The 18,866-nt window shown below is 42.3% G+C and overlaps 1 protein-coding gene across 2 annotated transcripts in view; it reads left to right on the top strand.

Annotated features, from left to right (window-relative positions):
* APLF (aprataxin and PNKP like factor) overlaps positions 1-18,866 on the top strand; it is a 369,988-nt gene that overhangs the window by 236,987 nt on the left and 114,135 nt on the right. For both annotated transcript variants that reach the window (XM_068232307.1, XM_068232306.1), the window contains one exon: positions 10,019-10,332. In XM_068232307.1, the coding sequence (XP_068088408.1) occupies positions 10,019-10,332 (314 nt within the window). The remainder of the gene's footprint in view (positions 1-10,018; positions 10,333-18,866) is intronic.

Genomic DNA, 18,866 nt, shown 5'->3' with positions numbered 1-18,866 from the left:
AATGAAATGATTCCATGTATGTTCTGGCCGTCTCGCTGCGGCCAAATGTTTAAAAAGTGAGTTCATTTAATGAAATGAAGCCGGTGGCAATGTAACAAATAAGCTCCGGCTTCAGCTTTCTCTCCTCCCACTGCCTCTCTCTCTCCTATAGAACACCGGGCAGGACACACGCGTGTCCCCGAGAGTTGTTCGTCACGCCAGGGCAGCAGAGCGGGGAGGCTGCAGACATTGCTTCTGCCAGCACCCGCTCTACAGGAACGAACAGCAGGATTCCCTGTTGCGCCGAACGACTCTGGGGGGACACGCATGTTCCCGCTGGCTGCCCAGTATTGTATAGGAGAGAGAGAGAGGCAGGGGGAGGAGAGAGAGCTGAAGCCGACGGCTTCATCTGTTACATTGCCTGCCGGCTTCATTTCATTAAATGAACTCACTTTTGAAACATTTGGCCGCAGCGAGACGGCCAGAACATACATTAATCTTACTGGAATCATTTCATTTCTAAAATTGGCCGCACCGCGGCCACTTCGCACATCGACCGGCCAGAACCCGAAGTGGCCGGCTAGAACTCAAAGTGGCCAAACTTCGGGTTCTGGCTGTAACATATACACCGTCAGAAGTTCATTCAAACTAAATCTAGTTGCCACAATGTAAAATTACAACTTAAAAGTTCCCTATAAAGAAAAATACACTAAATAGATCCGTAATTAAGCCCTTGCCTCCCCTCCCATAGTTGCCAAAATAAAAACATTAATAAAGAAAAAAGTGACATAAAAAAAACCCCATAAATAGATAACTTAGGAACTTTTTAATATATATGTCAAGAGTTTATATTTTTTCCAAATAAAATATTGTCGCCATACATTGTGCTAGAGACATAATTTAAACGCTGTAATAGCTGGGACAAATGGGCAAATAAAATACATGGTTATTAATTACGGTAGCATGTAGTATTTTAAAACTATGACTGAAACCTGAGAAAAAAATGATTTTTTTTCAATTTTTTTTCTTATTTTTCCCATTAAAATGCATTTAGAATAAAATAATTGTTATTAGTGGCGAAAAAACAAGGCATAGATCATTTTGTTGCGATTAGTAGTGATAAAGTTATTGGCGAAGAAAAGGAGGAGTGCTGAAAGGTGAACATTGCTCTGGTCCTAAAGGGGAAAACCCCCTCAGATGTTAGCTAGTTAATGTGTGCTGAAATAAACATGTTATATAGAATAGGAGTTTGCTGTGTTGTATAGAAACTATTACGTGAGCCCCATACTTCAAGTGTTGCTTCCATGTACCCAGAAATCTCATAAAAAAGCCAGATATCATGACCTTTGTATAATAGTGGAGGCCTCACCCCAAATACAGAGCTCTTTTATGCTCTAAATTGTCCATACAAACTGGCTTCTGCGCCGCCAAGTCCTCTGCTGTAGTTAAGCAGTCACATCTACTCTCATCTCATGTGCTTATCCTGTGTCCACTTATCCATTGTTTTCGATTATCCTTAGATTCCGTGGATGGGGGATGGAGGAGGCATTTGTTCTTCAGACAACAGTATTGCCTTGAGTTGGATATGTTTAGTGCAAAAAGGCTTAGAGACTAAAAGAAATTAATTATGACAGGCAGTTCTAAAGGTTTACATTTTAATGACTACTTGTCTTCAGGTCTCATAATGCTTCATCATAAAATGACCTTTGTTAGTATAATGAGCATCATTTATAGAATATTATAGAGTTGATCCATCTAAAGTTGCTAGGGACATTGATAGACATCATTGGGCTGGATTATTAACTATTTATATCTTAGTGACTCCAGAAGTATTGTATTCCCAACAGAGGTCTTCCGTCCCATCTTCACCATCCTAGATCACAGCCTATGGCTCTTAATTAAAGTGTACCTGATCTCTTGCACAGGACAGAAGAAAAACGTAGAGAAATTCACCCTGTTTGTATTTAGAGAGTTTAGCCTGTCTAATTTCCCCTCATCTGTGACTAATCCCAGTCCTAAATAGAGATTCTGTCCACCTTCCTTACTAAAGTGCTTCTATTCATCACATGTTTTTTCTATTCATGTGATATTCGTGACAGGATTAGAGGATTCTGGCTTTTAGTTAACCTAGAGCAGCTTTTTAGTAAGTTGGGCACAGAACCAGCAATATTTATTATTTAATTTGCTAATCGCACAATGGGGAGGGACACAGTACTAACATTTACGGAAAGCCAACAGTCATCATCAAATACGCTGAGGAAGACAATTGCAGAGCACAGAACCATGGATTTCCTTTTGCTCTCAGGAGAGACTGAAAACATGAATTAGAAAATGTACACATCACAACTAAGGAAACCGAGATTAGTCAAATCCTTATTATCATAAATTATATCTCTACTAGCCATGACCAATGACTTGCAAATAATTTGCAGTTTATGCAATTTTTTGCAAGTTTTTTAGCCCTTTAAAGAGTAACTGTTAGCCCCCAAAGTGAAATTTAAATCTGTACAGCAATGTTTTATTTAGTATTAAACTGATCAAAAAAGCCAATGCAGAACTTAAAAATCTATATAATTTTGCTACTATGTAGCCTTTTTCCCAAGCTAACGACGCAAAGCCGCATATCAGATACTATTGACAAGCATGCAGAGCATGCCTATGTCTGCCCTCTCCCCCTCTCCCCCCCAGGACCAGGTGCCGATCTATTTGCACCACAAACAGCTGACCGGTCTGACAGGGAGACAGTGCGGCAGCACTTCCAGCCGGAGCACCGCAGAGCAGCCAGCGCCGAGTCACATGTGAGAGAATCACATGTGAGAGATGCACGGCGCTGGCTGCTCTGCGGTGCTCCGGCTGGAAGTGCTGCCGCTCTGTCTCCCTGTCAGAGCGGTCAGCTGTTTGTGGTGCAAATAGATCGGCACCTGGTCCTGGGGGGGAGAGGGGGAGAGGGCAGACATAGGCATGCTCTGCATGCTTGTCAATAGTATCTGATATGCGGCTTTGCGTCGTTAGCTTGGGAAAAAGGCTACATAGTAGCAAAATTATATAGATTTTTAAGTTCTGCATTGGCTTTTTTGATCAGTTTAATACTAAATAAAACATTGCTGTACAGATTTAAATTTCACTTTGGGGGCTAACAGTTACTCTTTAAGAGATCAGAGTGTGATGTGGAAATGTATTTTACATGTGTAATGTAATATTAGCATGTTAGGCTAAATTTCGCCTTGAAAATTTGCATTGTGGAACTAAAACGGCGCAAAGAGGCCTTAAGCGCGCATTTGGTCACATGTACTGGGTTGCTAGGCGACCATATATACAAAGCAGGGAACCTTCCAGAAACACTGCGCAAACAGAGTGGGGGGACAGCGCAGGCGCAGTGGGCAGAGTGGCGCGAGACACAGGCTGAGGGAACTGGTTATAACCAGTTCTCCTCACAGCGCAGTTCAGTCAAGCAGCAGTGAGCGAGGGGGGCGGAGGCCTGCAGAGGAGCAGCCGTAGCAGCCACCCCATGAGGCAGAACGGGGGCCCGGCGGCAGCTAACTGGACACACACAGGAGAGAGCCTAGTCAGAAGTGACAGAGACCAGGTGGCAACTGAAAGCGTTAAAGAGACATCAGGCCAGATCCAAGCCAGTGCAGAGAGAGAGAGAGCGAGAGAGAGACACTGTTGAGACAGATGAGTATAAGCATTGCGACTTTGCCACAGACTGTGATCAGTGTAGTAGCCAGCACAAGGTGAAAAGAGGGCCAGAATTCAGTGATGGTTGTCTAAGGAAAAAGTGACAGCTAACCACAGCATACTGAATTTATCCTCTGATCAACATGGTGAGATTAGAATCTGCCTGCTTGATATATTCTTAAAAAGACAGTAACTTTGTGATGAAAAACAGTTCATTTCTGCAATCTAGCACTGTATTGCCTAAAGAAACAAAGACTGTGCCCAAGTTACAGCCAGTGTGAGTGAACTTTATCACCAGAGAGTAAATGGCCTCTGTCCAGCCCCTCATTTGATGTATAGCTCAGCCGCTAGTAGTGATTGTGATCCAGAGACATATAGCCTGTATCAGTTTCTCAGTCTATGTACCAACAGCCTGATATTTAAGTGAATCCTAAGTGATATCTGTTCTACCTAAGTGCAAGGCCTGCAAAAGAGTGAGAGAGAGAAAGAGCTTTGGAGATAAAGAGAACCCGTCAGTTTAACATAACAAGTTCTGTTAACCTGTCAGCAGAAAAGAAGAAGATTTGTGATGGAGTCACGCTGCATCCAGTGACACTAAAGAGAACTGCAGTAAAAAGGAAAATAGCACCTGATAGAGAAAAGGAGTCAAACAGAGTTGGTGATTCAAGTATTGCAATTGCTTAAGCTGGAAGTTTGTTGAGTGTGAAATTTAAACAGCAAAAAGAGAGAGTGATCTTGCTACAGAGAGATATTGGTGCTATAGCTGGGTGCATTTGTTTCTTTTATCCCTTATCTGTTTCTTTTATTATTTTAATTTTGTTTTATTATTATTTCATTTGGGGTCCACAATACATAGAGAGTCTGAGAAATTTTCTGAGCCAAAACAGTGTAAATCATCTCAGTGTCATAGACCAACAAAGGAAGGTAAAAGTTGCTTCAGTACCACAGCAAAAGAGAAACATTAACACCCTAAGGTTTTGCTGAGCATTATAGCTTGGACTTGGTAACAAGGGACTATATAGAACTTAAATTGCTCAGTAGACCTGTTCTTACCCAAGGCCCTATACATCAGCATGATAACAAGTGTTGTATTGAGTAGTGGTTGATGATTGTAAGAAGTGATAGATATGTTGTAGCTCAATTTTGTATAAGTAACGTGATTTTCATTCCGCAGCTTTTGCTGGTGCACCAGCTGTGAAGAGAAGAGTTATCTGACTTGTATTGTGACAAGAATATATATATTTGTGTTGAGGGTTGTTACTGGTTGAGTAAGGTTACCAGTTGACCATTGTTAGGTCACAAATACATTCTTGATATTCGCATTTGAGTCAGTGTCTGGTGGATTCCTCTCAGCTGGGGGTGAACACAGGGATAAATCGGGTTACATAATTTATGCAGCGTTAAAATGAACTAAACTAATAAAGCCAAGATGTTCCTCTACCTGTTGGGGAAAAACATATTTATTTATGTCAAACTAGCTGATAACCCGGTGTTGCCCGGGTATGTATTTAGCTGCTGTTGGCTCTGCCCACTTTTTCTAACCCTAACACACAAACAGTCAATGACCAAGTTTGTGAGCTTTGGGGTCCTTGGCATAAGAAATTTGTATTTTCCCATTGAAATGAAACAAATCTGATTGGCTGTTTGTGGCTTCACCCCCTTTTCTGAATTTGAACCACAGTCACCCATTGACCAATTGTACCAGGTTTGAGGCTTGTACCATTAACAGTGCAAGAATGGCAGCAATTTAAATATTCCCCTTGAAAATCAATAGGTGAATTTTGCTTGGCTTTTGTAGTCTCCACCCACTTTTCTGAATATTTATCTCAGTCACCCAGCGACCAACTGTGCAAAGTTTAACCAAATCCGGACCAACGTAGTACGAATCTACGTCCAGCAGGTGGTGCTGCGCCCCTGACTGGACTTAAACTCTACGTCGCATTGACTCCACGTATCCGCCGTTTACCGCCGATCAGACAGCAGAGCAGTGCGAGCCGGGCAGGAGCCATTTTCATTGGCTCCTGGCCCTGTCATCACTGTAAGCCAATCCCATTGGCTTACATTGATTGACAGGGTCAGGAGCCAATGAAAGCAGCTCCTGACCGGTGCACAGCGCTCTGCTGTCATAGAAACAGCAGAGAGTGGAGCCTGCAGTGGGCACAGAGCGGCGGATGTTTGCGGCGATTCATCGGGAAGCGCCGTTTTACAGTACCAGCAGCCTCTGGTCCTTAAGTGGGCAGAGGCTGCTGGTACCAAAGTGGTTAAGAACCCTGCCATTAACAGTGTAAGAAATTCTGCAGATTACATTTTCCCAGTGAAATTTGTATTTGGCTCAGCTCACTTTTTGTAACCTTGACACACAGTCACTCAATGACCAAGTTTGTAAGTTTTCAGGTTCCTGGCATCAAAATTGTGTGAATGGAAGTAGTTTATCCAGCTAAGAAATCTGATTGACTGTTTGTGGGTCCGCCTCCTTTAATGAATTTGAACCACAGTCACTTTGATTAGTGGTAATCATTAACAAACTGTTCCCCATCCCCTTCTTGCACCTCTGACACTGTAGTTGCCATTGGCAGGTTTTGGTGCGTCGTATCAATTGTTATGTATAGAGTGCTAGGGGGGCCCCATTGTAAAACTTGCATTGGCGCCCACAGCTCCTTAGCTACGCCACTGCCCTTCAAAATCAATAGGTGAATTTTAATTTACTGTTGTAGGCGCCACCCACTTTTATAAATATTTATCAAGTTTGAGAACCCTGCTGTTAACAGTGTAAGAATGGCTGCAGTTTCTATTTTCCCATGTAAAAAGTTAGTAGTTTTTGGCTATGCCCACTGTTTCTAACTTTGACATACAGTCACTCAATGACCAAGTTTATGAGCTTTGGGATCCTTGGCATCAATAATTTGCATTTTCCCACTGAAATGAAACAAATCTGATTGGCTGTTTGTGGCTCTGCCTCCTTTAGTGAATTTGAACCCCAGGCACCCAATGACCCACTGTAGCAAGTTTGAAGCCGCTGCCATTAACAGTGTAAGAATGGCAGCAGTTTAAATATTCCTCTTGAAAATCAATAGGTGAATTTTGATTGGCTCTTGTAGGCTCCACCCACTTTCCTGAATATTAATCCCAGGGACCAACTGTGTCATGTTTGAAAACCCTGCGATTAACAGTCTAAGAATGGCTGCAGATTACATTTTCCCATTGAAAATGAATGGCTGAAATTTGATTGGCTGTTATATGCTCTACCCACTTTTCCTGGATTTGTAACCTCGTTCACCAAGTGACCAACTGTGCCAAGTTTGAAGACTCTGGCTTGATTACTGTGAGAATGGATGCCCTTTACATTTTTTTTTCCATTGACATGAATGGGTGAAATCTGATTGGTTGTTAATAGCTCCACCCAGGTGTGCAGCAGATAGTAAAGGATCTGTATACCAAGTTTTGTTGAAATTGGTCAAGGCATTTACACACACACACACACACACACACAAATAAATCTATATATATATCTATATATATATGTATATATATATATATATATATATATATATATATAATATATATAATATGTGTGTGTGTGTGTGTGTGTGTGTGTGTGTGTGTGTATATATATATATATATATATATATATATATATATATATATATATATTTATGTATATATATATATATATATATTTATATATATAGATGTAGAAAGCCAGCTTTTGTCAAAAGTGATCTTAATAACTCATAATCTGAATGTACAGGTTAGGGATTTTCAATAAGATGCAAATAATTCAAAGTTGGTGCCAAATTATGCTAAATTTTATGTAAATTTATGCAGCTTGAAAATGGAATATGGACCGATTTGAATTTCACATGGCTTTCTTCCTTTCCAAGCTGCTTCAATTTGCATTAAAATTTTCCGAATTCAGCATCAATTTATTGCTTGCATCTCAACCATTCTTAATCTGTACATCAATTCATGTTATTAGGGTTATTTTTAACATAGGTTTTGCTTTAAACATCCATTAATTCACACCAGTTCTTTTTTCCCCAACAGACTGATTGACATCTGCCTTTAATGGTCACTGCAATTGTGTCAGCTTTATTCAAATAAGAGAAAAGAAGCAGTCAACCACAGTGCTTGATCTGGGCACCTGCTCCACGTTTTTATCAGTTTTGCTCTACTCCTTGCACTGGGTTTGATAAATCTGCTCTTTTTTTCACAACTGTTTTGACACAGTAAAGAGGTATTTTTGTAGAGAATTGAATTTTCAAACAATGCAGTGTTCTCCCCAGAATTTTTTTCCAGCCGAAAAAGTTGCTGGATGTGGCTCAATTAGAGAATGCAGCGCCTTGTACAGAGTGCTTCTCTGTACAATTCTGCTTACAGAAAAAGGGGAAGGTAAGCTGATGACAGCAGGGTGGTCACCAAACTAGCCGGGTGGAGCACCCGGCTAAAAGAGCCTGGGGAAAACACTGCAATGCTTATACGGTAAAACCCCCAGTATCCAGCATGAACTGGGATTGGCTGATGCCGGATAAGTGTAGTTTCTAGTTGCTTAAAGGATACCCGAACTGACATGTGACATGATGAGGTAGACATGTGTATGTACAGTGCCTAGAACACAAATAACTGCTGTGTTCCTTTTTTTCTTTCTCTACTCGAAAGAGTTGAATATCAGGCATGTAAGTGGCTGACTCTGTCCTGACTCAGACAGGAAGTGACTACAGTGTGACCCACACTGATAAGAAATTTCCCTTTTTATCTCTTTCTTGCTCTCAGAAGCCATTTTCTGCTAGGAAAGTGTTTTATAGTTGGAATTTCTTATCAGTGAGGGTCACACTTTAGTCACTTTCTGTCTGAGTCAGGACAGAGTCCGCCACTTACATACCTGATATTTAACTCTTTCAGGCAGTGAAAGAAAAAAAGGAACACAGCATAGTTATTTGTGTGCTAGGCACTGTACATACACATGTCTACCTCATCATGTCACATGTCAGTTTGGGTATCCTTTAAGAGTCAATGTTAAAATTAGGCCTAGCTAAAAACCATACTATACCCCACACTGTATACTTACTATAAATTGTATTCATGTTGAAATACAGTAATTAAAAACAAATAAGGACAAATGACAGACTTGACTTAATGTAACAGAGGTTTATTAACCTTCCTGGCGGTAAGCCCGAACTGAGTTCGGGCTATGCCGCCGGAAGGCACCGCTCAGGCCCCGCTGGGCCGATTTGCATAATTTTTTTTTTGCTGCACGCAGCTAGCACTTTGCTAGCTGCGTGCAGTGCCCGATCGCCGCCGCTACCTGCCGATCCGCCGCTATCCGTCGCGCCGCAGCCGCCCCCCCCCCCCCAGACCCCGTGCGCTGCCTGGCCAATCAGTGCCAGGCAGCTCTATGGGGTGGATCGGAATCCCCTTTGACGTCACGACGTCGATGACGTTGGTGACGTCATCCCGCCCCGTCGCCATGGCGACGGGGGAAGCCCTCCGGGAGATCCCGTTCTTTGAACGGGATCTCCGGATCTCCGATCGCCGGCGGCGATCGGAGGGGCTGGGGGGATGCCGCTGAGCAGCGGCTATCATGTAGCGAGACTTTGTCTCGCTACATGAAAAAAAAAAAAAAATTTAAAAAAAAAGATTTGCTGCCCCCTGGCGATTTTTTTGCAAACCGCCAGGAGGGTTAACCACTTAATGACAAGCTGACTTATAAAAACATCCGGCTAGAGCCTCCTAACGGCTCCAGGACGTTTTTATAAGTCAGGCAGTGCTGCTGCCGCTGTGCGCGTGCACGTGAAAATAGTGGGGGAAAAAATCACCATAGAAAAAATACACCTTTATTTCCAAATAATATACTGTCACCATACTTTGTACTAGGGACATAATTAAAATCTTGTGATATCCAGGACAAATAGGCAGATAAAGTGTGCGGGTTTTATGCACAGTAGCAGTGTTTATATAAAAACTATAGGAGATGAAATTGGAGAAATAGTGGTTTTTTTTCCGTTTTTTCCTTGTTTTTCCCTTTAAAATGCATAGAAAATAAAGTAATTACTGAAAACAAATATCAACCCCAAAAAGCCCAATTTGTTGTAAAAAAAACAAGATATAGATCATTTCATTGTGATTAGTAGTGATTAAGCTATTGGCAAATTAAAGGGATGAGCACTGAAAGGTGAAAATCGCTCTCGTCCGTTAGGGTAAAAACGTCTTCGGGGTGAAGTGGTTAATGTATAAAGAAATGTAAAAGTAGATTTATACATCCTGCACGGCCTGAACTTTTTTTCTGGTTGTTTAAGACTTCTGGTTACCTGAGCTCTGGATAACGGAGGTTTTACTATATTATATTTTTATTTTCTATTGGAAGGTTTCGCCTGGAAGTTCCTTGGACATTGACACAGCTACTGCAGGCCCACCTGAAAATGTAGCTGACAATGACATAGAAATGGAAGAGGAAGCTGAGGAATGCACACCTGACCTGTCACCCACCATTGAGTTGGAGGATGAGGACATGCCTTCTGGAAGTGCCTCTACTCGACCCTGCAAACCATCAAGCTCAAGGCCAGCTCAGAATGAGGACCCAGAATTACCAAAGATCACACAGCAAGCACCAAAGCCACAGAATGCACAGCAAGCTCCAAACCGCAGAGTTCCTTGCATGTATGCAGAAAACTGCTACCGGTAAGTTAATTGTGAACTATATTGTTCAAGGTTCCTTTTTTGGGGGGGGAGATTTAATGTGTTAGGTGAGACTTTCTTCCTCTGCATATATCTATTGCCTGACCTGCCACACCCCCTTCTCCCACCTGTGGAGCACAGGGAGGAGGGTGGTAATGTAATCTCTTTTGCTCTCCTGAAAAGGCTGGGGAGGAATTTGGACAGAAAGCAGAAGTGGTTCAGCCTAGCCAACTAGTATCAGACATTTAAGAAAGTCAGCATTGTAAACCCAGACAGCCAGGTAAAAAAAAAAAAAAAAGAATTTTGCAATGATTGGCAACGAATGAATATATGGCACTGTATGCATTAAAGAAACACAAACCTAACCTGGAGCATAACTGGATTCGATGGTTCAAACCTATTCTCTGGAGAGAGAAGATGTTATACGTGCCTCTCCAGTAAGTGTCCCTCAGGGCCCTTGTCATCTTCCTAACTAATTGAGACCTTACTTCTCTCCAAACTTTATTAAACCCCTATCAGAGCGTTGCAGGCTGGGATCTCTAGCCCGCTATATCCTGCCCACTCTAGGTGCTAAAATATAGAATATTTATAGGAACATCCTTAGAGGGAAACTACCTAATTATCAGGGTGGTATTCAGAAGCTGTGGGGTGGACAGCCCTAAAAAGTCTTTGTTCAGGAAGATGAGGGGGTCTCAATCCAAAAAGTGGAAGACTGGCCTAAACCTCGGGTCAAAATTCAAATACCTAAGGAAAGGGACACCTCTGAATCCTCCAGAGCAGCCTTTCTCAACCATTTTACCCTGGAGGAACCCTGCAAATAACTTTTGGATCTCAAGGAACCCCTGCAAACAATGTTTTGATCTCGAGGAACCCCTGCATGTATTTTTCAGGAGGCATGATCTTTAAAAGTAGGTTAGGCTGTTTATTTCACTACCCCCTATTACACTGCGACTCATTATACTGTCTCCTTACCCCCAATTTAGTGGTTCTGTTTAAGGTACCCCCTATTATAATGTGCGCTATTATACTTCCCCAACGTTGGAGGAAAATGCAGAGAAACCCCTGCAGAGTAGTCAAGGAACCCTGCTTGAGAAAGCCTGCTCCAGAGGCTTCCCACCTCTTCCTCAGGAACTTCACCAGTTCCCTCATCTCTGCACATCGTGGCCACGCTTTTCTTTCCTTGCACGAGCGTAGGTGCGCTGTACCATTGCAAGCATGGCAGTGCCTGCACACTACCACAGAATCGCTTATGCACAAGCAGCTCCAGCTCACTGCGTAGGCACGGTTGAGCTCGCACAGGTGCAGTATGGCCACACTCATGTAGACGATCTCCGTCAGGAGCTTAGAATCTGACTAAAGCTTGTTGGATTCCGGTGGGGGATCCACACTCTGTAACGGTATACTGTAGGATAGCTTAGGAAGCCTCTACAGGACCCAGAGGCTTTCCTCTTCTTAGGTACATTTTTGACTTTTGACCCGAGCTTCGCCTCGGGTGCACTTTAAGGGAACCTCAGGTGTGTATTTTTTTCGTCTGCGATAAACGCATACCTGGATATTCTGACAGCTGGAGAAATTCATTTGTGTGTTAGATTCCTTAGGCCACATGCTGAGTGCCATCACTTTGGTGGTGGAGCACAACTATATGTGGCAGAAAAAAAATTGTCTGATGTCCTGTTAAACATCTACAATCTTTTTCTATGTTCAATGTTCCTTTTAAAGAGAATCCATGGACTGTGGACTTCAGATTTGTGTTTGTATGTTGATTTTTTGTGCATCTCTTAAATGGCTCCATGGAACTTTAAGGCCCAAACATCTGACGTATTGATTTTTTGTCTTTGTTGGAGGCTGTACTGTTTTATCTCTGCCCCCAGGCGACATGGTTCGCTTCACATCGTTCTTATTTCTATTTAATTGCACAAAGCTAATGTCTGTCTTTCCTTATTATTATATAGACCTTATTGTTGGTTTTGTTATATTTTTCTTTTGAGACTTTACATTTTACTGATTTATTTTTTTACTACTTTCCTGGATTGGCTTAGTAATAAAGCTTTAGGGCAAAAAATACTCAGAGGCATGACTGAGTGTTTGCTGAAGGATAAAGATACCGTTATACATAGTAAGCATGAAGGATGACCACCTGACCTTTCTCCAGGCAGCAGTCAGGATGCAAAGGGGTACCTTAAATGTCAAGCAGACGATGACAACTCCATAAGGCGCTATACTATATATGTGGTAAACTAAATTAAACTTCAAGGAAAGATAAGACTAATAACATAGAAGAGACCTACATAGCCATGGAACCATTTTTGATTTTTCAGCTTGCATTTGTCATTTCTTTGTGGCTGCATCTGATGTTCTAAGCAATACTCTAGAGGTGAAACTCAAAAAATTAGAATATTGTGCAGAAGTCCATTTATTTCAGAATTCAACTCAAATTGTGAAACTAAGAAATGAAATAGGAACCCTTTGCAGTTGTTTTGGATTCATTAGCTCTTTAGAGTCTGAGCCTATAATACTGAACATTTTCACAATATTCTAATGGTCTGAGATTTTGATTTGGGGTTTTTCATAAGCTGTAAGCCATAATCATCAAAATGATAACAAATAAAGGCTTGAAATATCTCGCTTTGCATGTAATGAAACTATTTCATATATTCGTTTAACCTTTTAAGTTGAATGTATTTATTTATTGTATTTATAAAGCGCCAACATATTACGCAGCGCTGGACATTAGTTTAGATTACAGACAATATTTAGGGGTGACCTACAGCAATACGACAATACAGGGAGTGCAGAATTATTAGGCAAATGAGTATTTTGACCACATCATCCTCTTTATGCATGTTGTCTTACTCCAAGCTTTATAGGCTCGAAAGCCTACTACCAATTAAGCATATTAGGTGATGTGCATCTCTGTAATGAGAAGGGGTGTGGTCTAATGACATCAACACCCTATATCAGGTGTGCATAATTATTAGGCAACTTCCTTTCCTTTGGCAAAATGGGTCAAAAGAAGGACTTGACAGGCTCAGAAAAGTCAAAAATAGTGAGATATCTTGCAGAGGGATGCAGCACTCTTAAAATTGCAAAGCTTCTGAAGCATGATCATCGAACAATCAAGCGTTTCATTCAAAATAGTCAACAGGGTCGCAAGATGCGTGTGGAAAAACCAAGGCGCAAAATGACTGCCCATGAACTGAGAAAAGTCAAGCGTGCAGCTGCCAAGATGCCACTTGCCACCAGTTTGGCCATATTTCAGAACTTCAACATCACTGGAGTGCCCAAAAGCACAAGGTGTGCAATACTCAGAGACATGGCCAAGGTAAGATAGGCTGAAAGACGACCACCACTGAACAAGACACACAAGCTGAAACGTCAAGACTGGGCCAAGAAATATCTCAAGACTGATTTTTCTAAGGTTTTATGGACTGATGAAATGAGAGTGAGTCTTGATGGGCCAGATGGATGGGCCCGTGGCTGGATTGGTAAAGGGCAGAGAGCTCCAGTCCTACTCAGACGCCAGCAAGGTGGAGGTGGAGTACTGGTTTGGGCTGGTATCATCAAAGATGAACTTGTGGGGCATTTTCGGGTTGACGATGGAGTCAAGCTCAACTCCCAGTCCTACTGCCAGTTTCTGGAAGACACCTTCTTCAAGCAGTGGTACAGGAAGAAGTCTGCATCCTTCAAGAAAAACATGATTGATTTTCATGCAGGACAATGCTCCATCACACGCGTCCAAGTACTCCACAGCGTGGCTGGCAAGAAAGGGTATAAAAGAAGAAAAACTAATGACATGGCCTCCTTGTTCACCTGATCTGAACCCCATTGAGAACCTGTGGTCCATCATAAAATGTGAGATTTACAAGTAGGGAAAACAGTACACCTCTCTGAACAGTGTCTGGGAGGCTGTGGTTGCTGCTGCACGCAATGTTGAACAGATCAAAACACTGACAGAATCCATGGATGGCAGGCTTTTGAGTATCCTTGCAAACAAAGGTGGCTATATTGGTCACTGATTTGTTTTTGTTTTGTTTTTGAATGTCAGAAATGTATATTTGTGAATGTTGAGATGTTATATTGGTTTCACTGGTAAAAATAAATAATTGAAATGGGTATATATTTGCTTTTTGTTAAGTTGCCTAATAATTATGCACAGTAATAGTCACTTGCACACACAGACATCCCCCTAAAATAGCTAAAACTAAAAACAAACTAAAAACTACTTTCAAAAATATTCAACTTTGATATTGAGTTTTTTGGGTTCATTGAGAACATGGTTGTTGTTCAATAATTAAATTATTCCTCAAAAATACAACTTGCCTAATAATTCTGCACTCCCTGTACAGGAATACAACAAAAACCAGATCACAGTATGAGTACAAGGTAATGCTTAGTCAGTCACTGGATGGGAGCATGGAGATTAGGCAAGTTGAGTTCACTCAAATGCATAGCATGGGTGCACAGAGGTGCATGATCAGGTAGGACACATCAGGTAGGAGGAGGACCCTGCCCGAAGGCTTACATTCTAGAGGGAGAGGTAGGGACACAAAAGGTAGGGGACCAGAGTTCAGCTGCGGGTGCACTGAAATAAATGAACTTTTGCACGACATTCTATTTTTTCAAGTTTCACTTGCATTATACAAGTTTCTAATTGGTTAGAACTCACAGACTAGTTATAGAGTTTTGTAACAGATTACAGCTTTAAAGCAAACCTGAACTGAAAAAAAAAACCCTCAATAGATGTTTAATTATATCTGTAGCAGCAATGGTAAACAGAACTTGCCTGGTGTCTCCAATTCTTATTTTAACTTTCAGGGAAACCAGAAAATTAGCTCAGCTTTTTACCACTTTAGTGTTATCATGAATGTTTAGGCAAATTAACCAGTTCGGCCTTTCTGGACGAGCTTTCTCGTCCAGAAAGGCACTGCTGCTTTCAATGCGTGGTGCGCGCGATCGGGCGCGCGCCCGCCGCTAGCCCCCCGATCAGTGAATGGGAATATAATTCCCATTCACCGATCTAACTTCCCCGCAGAAATACAGACGCTTTCTCTCCAGAGAGCGTGGTATTTCTGCCCCCAGGAAACAACTCCTCTGAATTTTGGTTCCTGGATGCGAGATCGTTCGCATCCAGGACTTTTCTCACTGTGGCCATCTTGTGGCCAAATAGTAAACTGCACCCACATACATTTTTAATTAAAGTGGAACTGAACTCAGAAACTGAAAAAAGAGCATTGAAATCCCTGTTAGAAATTGCAGTCAAAAAATGTACAATAAATGTACAAAAAGATGTAAATAACTGTATAATATGTAATAAATTACTTAGCCCCGCCCCCTGTGACGTCAGTTGCCTCGGCAAGTCACGTGCTAACTGCAGGGCAAGCTGCAAAGATCACTGGGAAAGCTTCTTTCTGCTTATGCAAAATACGCCCTGCAGGTCAATCCCTGCGAGAGTTCCTGCTGCCTGTGCTGTTGACACACTGTGCGTCATCAGTAGGCGCCTCCTGTGAAGTCTCAAGCCTGTGAAGAAAGACAGATAAGGAAGCAGAGCACCGGAGATGGGCTAGATAAGGCCGATGACCAGAGGAGTGGAGAGGAGGGAGAGACGCAAGGAGGGTCATCAGATTACACACTGGAGGAAGCTGGAGAGAGAGAGAGAGCATAGAAGATTTTGCAGAGACGAGCTTGAGAAGACTAGTGGAGGGACAATGGAGAACAGAGAAAGCCCAGCAGACGCTGGTGACAGATCTGCACATGTCTGGGAGTGAAAGATTTTCCTCCCCCTGCACAGCACAGAGACCAGAGGAGATAGAAAGTGGAGATAGGTGCCTGCATCCAAGAAACCAGCAAAGAGCCATGCTGACAGCATTACAGGGAGCCTAACAGACATCAGACTCAAGGAGAAAGGCCAGGAGTGAGCCCAGTAGGAGGTAATGGACATGTTAGATTTATTTATTTATCTCCCTGTCTCTGCGCACCAGCTCTGTCTCTGTGCCCACTCTGTGTGTGTCAGCTCTGTCTGTGTGCCAGCTCTGTCTCTGTGCCCTCTCTCTGTCTCTGTGCCAGCTCTCTGCCTGTGTCTCTGTGCCAGCTCTCTGCCTGTGTCTCTGTGCCTGCTCTGTGTGTGTCAGATGTTGCAGATGTTGACCTGGATGGAAATCAAACCAGGGGACCCAGCGCTGCAAGGCATGCTATTGTTATATTGTACTTTGTTTTTTCCTGTGCTGGATAGTGTATGATTGTAGCCATGAGTATTAGAAAGAAATTGAGCCATCCTGACTGCTCTTTGTTTATTGAACATTGTGCTGCATATCAACTTTATTCTCCCCCCCCCCCCCCCCCAAATGGTGAGTCTGTGGTACACAGTAGCACATGGTGTAGTGTGCAGTTCAGCATGTATGTGTGTGCAGCCTTAGAGCCTCATCCAAAGGCTTTGCATGAAGCAAATTCCCGCTTTCTGCAATTTCTGGGATTTCTTTAGAACAGCATGGGTGTCCATAATAGAGCATAATCAGGAGAAAGACTTATCCCCCACCTTTGTTCTGTTCAGCTATTACTTTCATCTCATCAAAAGAAATGCAGCTACTGACACAAAGTACAAGCATCAATTCATTTATGCAAAGTAGTGTACACACCTCATATACAACGCAATTAAAACTGCTCTACACAGCCTACAAACACAATTACTAATACCTTCGGCTATTAGTAATTCTCTTTTTGGGAAGAGTATAGCAGTTCTAATTGCATTGTATATGTGGTGTGTACACTACTTTGCATAAGTCGGTTTATGTCTGTCGATATAGCAGCATTTCTTTTGTTGCGTTTATCGGTGGATTGCAATTGTAGTTGATGTTTATTTGATTTTTTTTTGCATGTCATATTAATGAATAGTTGATGGTACTTCTATTTTGGTTGAAAAGAATTATTTGAGTGGTGCTCTGACATGCATTGCATTGGATAGTTGTAGGCTACATTGCATGGCTTTGCTTTGTATGTGGTATGGTAGTTGAACTGCATTTATCTTATGTCATTTGTCTTACAAATCATGGGTAGAATTTATTAATTGTGTAATATGTGGTAGTATTTGGTGAATTTCGAATGCATTGTCAGTTGCAGACGTGTCGTGTGGGAGATAATTGTAGCATTTCATAACTGGTTTACATGTGTGCATTGTGTAGAGGTGGCCATACATCTGGAATGTTGGCAATCATTCAACCATCTGATTACATTATTAGAATGGGATGAAGATTGGTGGCACCAAGAGCATGCGATGCGACCAATTTTGTGTTGCTTCTATCGATCAGGCATGCTGGAAGATGTAGGGCCAACTAGCACAATCTGGTGAGCAGCAGTTATATAGTGGGATATCGTGACGTCCAACCCGACGGAACCCCTGGTGATGCCCCCCTCCCCTAGTGTAAAATGTGCTCAGTGCGGTATACGTGACCTGTCACTGCCCGCTGCAAGTAAGGTACACCATCCACATACACGCATCACAAGTGTTTCCTGTCATACACCTGGGCACAAGTGTGTGGTTGCACACAGGTCCACATTATGCCGGCAACCAGGGGTGGTGTGTGTATTAGGAGGGAGTTCAGAGCCACCGGCAGACAACCATAAAGTATACTGCATGGGACAACTTTTAATAATGGAGAGAAGCAATTCAGCTTCACAACGCCGATTCTCAAGAGATTTTGTACTAAAATCTGGACGGGAATCGGCCTTTGTTGTATGGGCAGACGCTATGCGCCGCTAGGGTGTATGCGGCTGTTACCCGGCGAGATGGACTGACACCGTGCGGAAGCTGCTACAGGACAGGTAATGTAGAAATGCACAAACTACGGCCGGGTGGACGCGGTGGGTTCAGCCGATTCCCTGATAATTTCATGCTGAAATCGGACGGGAATCGGCCTGCAGTATATGGGCAGATTCGACCAAGAGACAAGTGTATCTCTAATCCGATTCGAGATAAATTTGTCTCTTGGTCGCATCTGCCCATAATCTTCTAATGTATGGCCACCTTTATGAGACTTTGTAACTCTGATCATGTCTTTCCCGAAGGGAAGGGGGGTTGAAGTGAATTGTTTTTGGATGCACTGCACTTATTCTGTTCATTATAGAAAAGTACTGTTTTCAAATTTTTTTTTTTTTTTTTTTTACAGAAATCATGCCAAAGTGTTTCATAATAGGATGTACCAGCGTGAGTGGAAAGAAAGAGAAGTTCTCATATAGCATCATGCATACGTTTACAAGGAATAAGTAAAGGCTCCACCGGTGGCTTACAGCCCTAGGAGTTCCAAAACAACACTTGGCTCATGTTAGCAAAAAAAATGCAGATGACCAACCGGGGAATACTCATCGCCTGTGCTCTAATAATTTTCCTTCCAATTGCTATACCTGGACTGGAACACGCTGGAATTTGAGTGAAGATGCCATGCCAAGCATTTTTACTGGTGTTCAATCTGCAGAGACTGATAAAGACAGGTGGCCAGATATTGTCAAGCGTATGCGACTTGATTTAACATCAGCAGCATCTACAA

This window comes from Hyperolius riggenbachi, chromosome 4 (genome assembly GCF_040937935.1).
Source record: "Hyperolius riggenbachi isolate aHypRig1 chromosome 4, aHypRig1.pri, whole genome shotgun sequence".
Classification (NCBI taxonomy): Eukaryota; Metazoa; Chordata; class Amphibia; order Anura; family Hyperoliidae; genus Hyperolius; species Hyperolius riggenbachi.
Note: the sequence above shows the minus strand (reverse complement) of the source record. Positions and strands in the feature narration are given on the sequence as shown.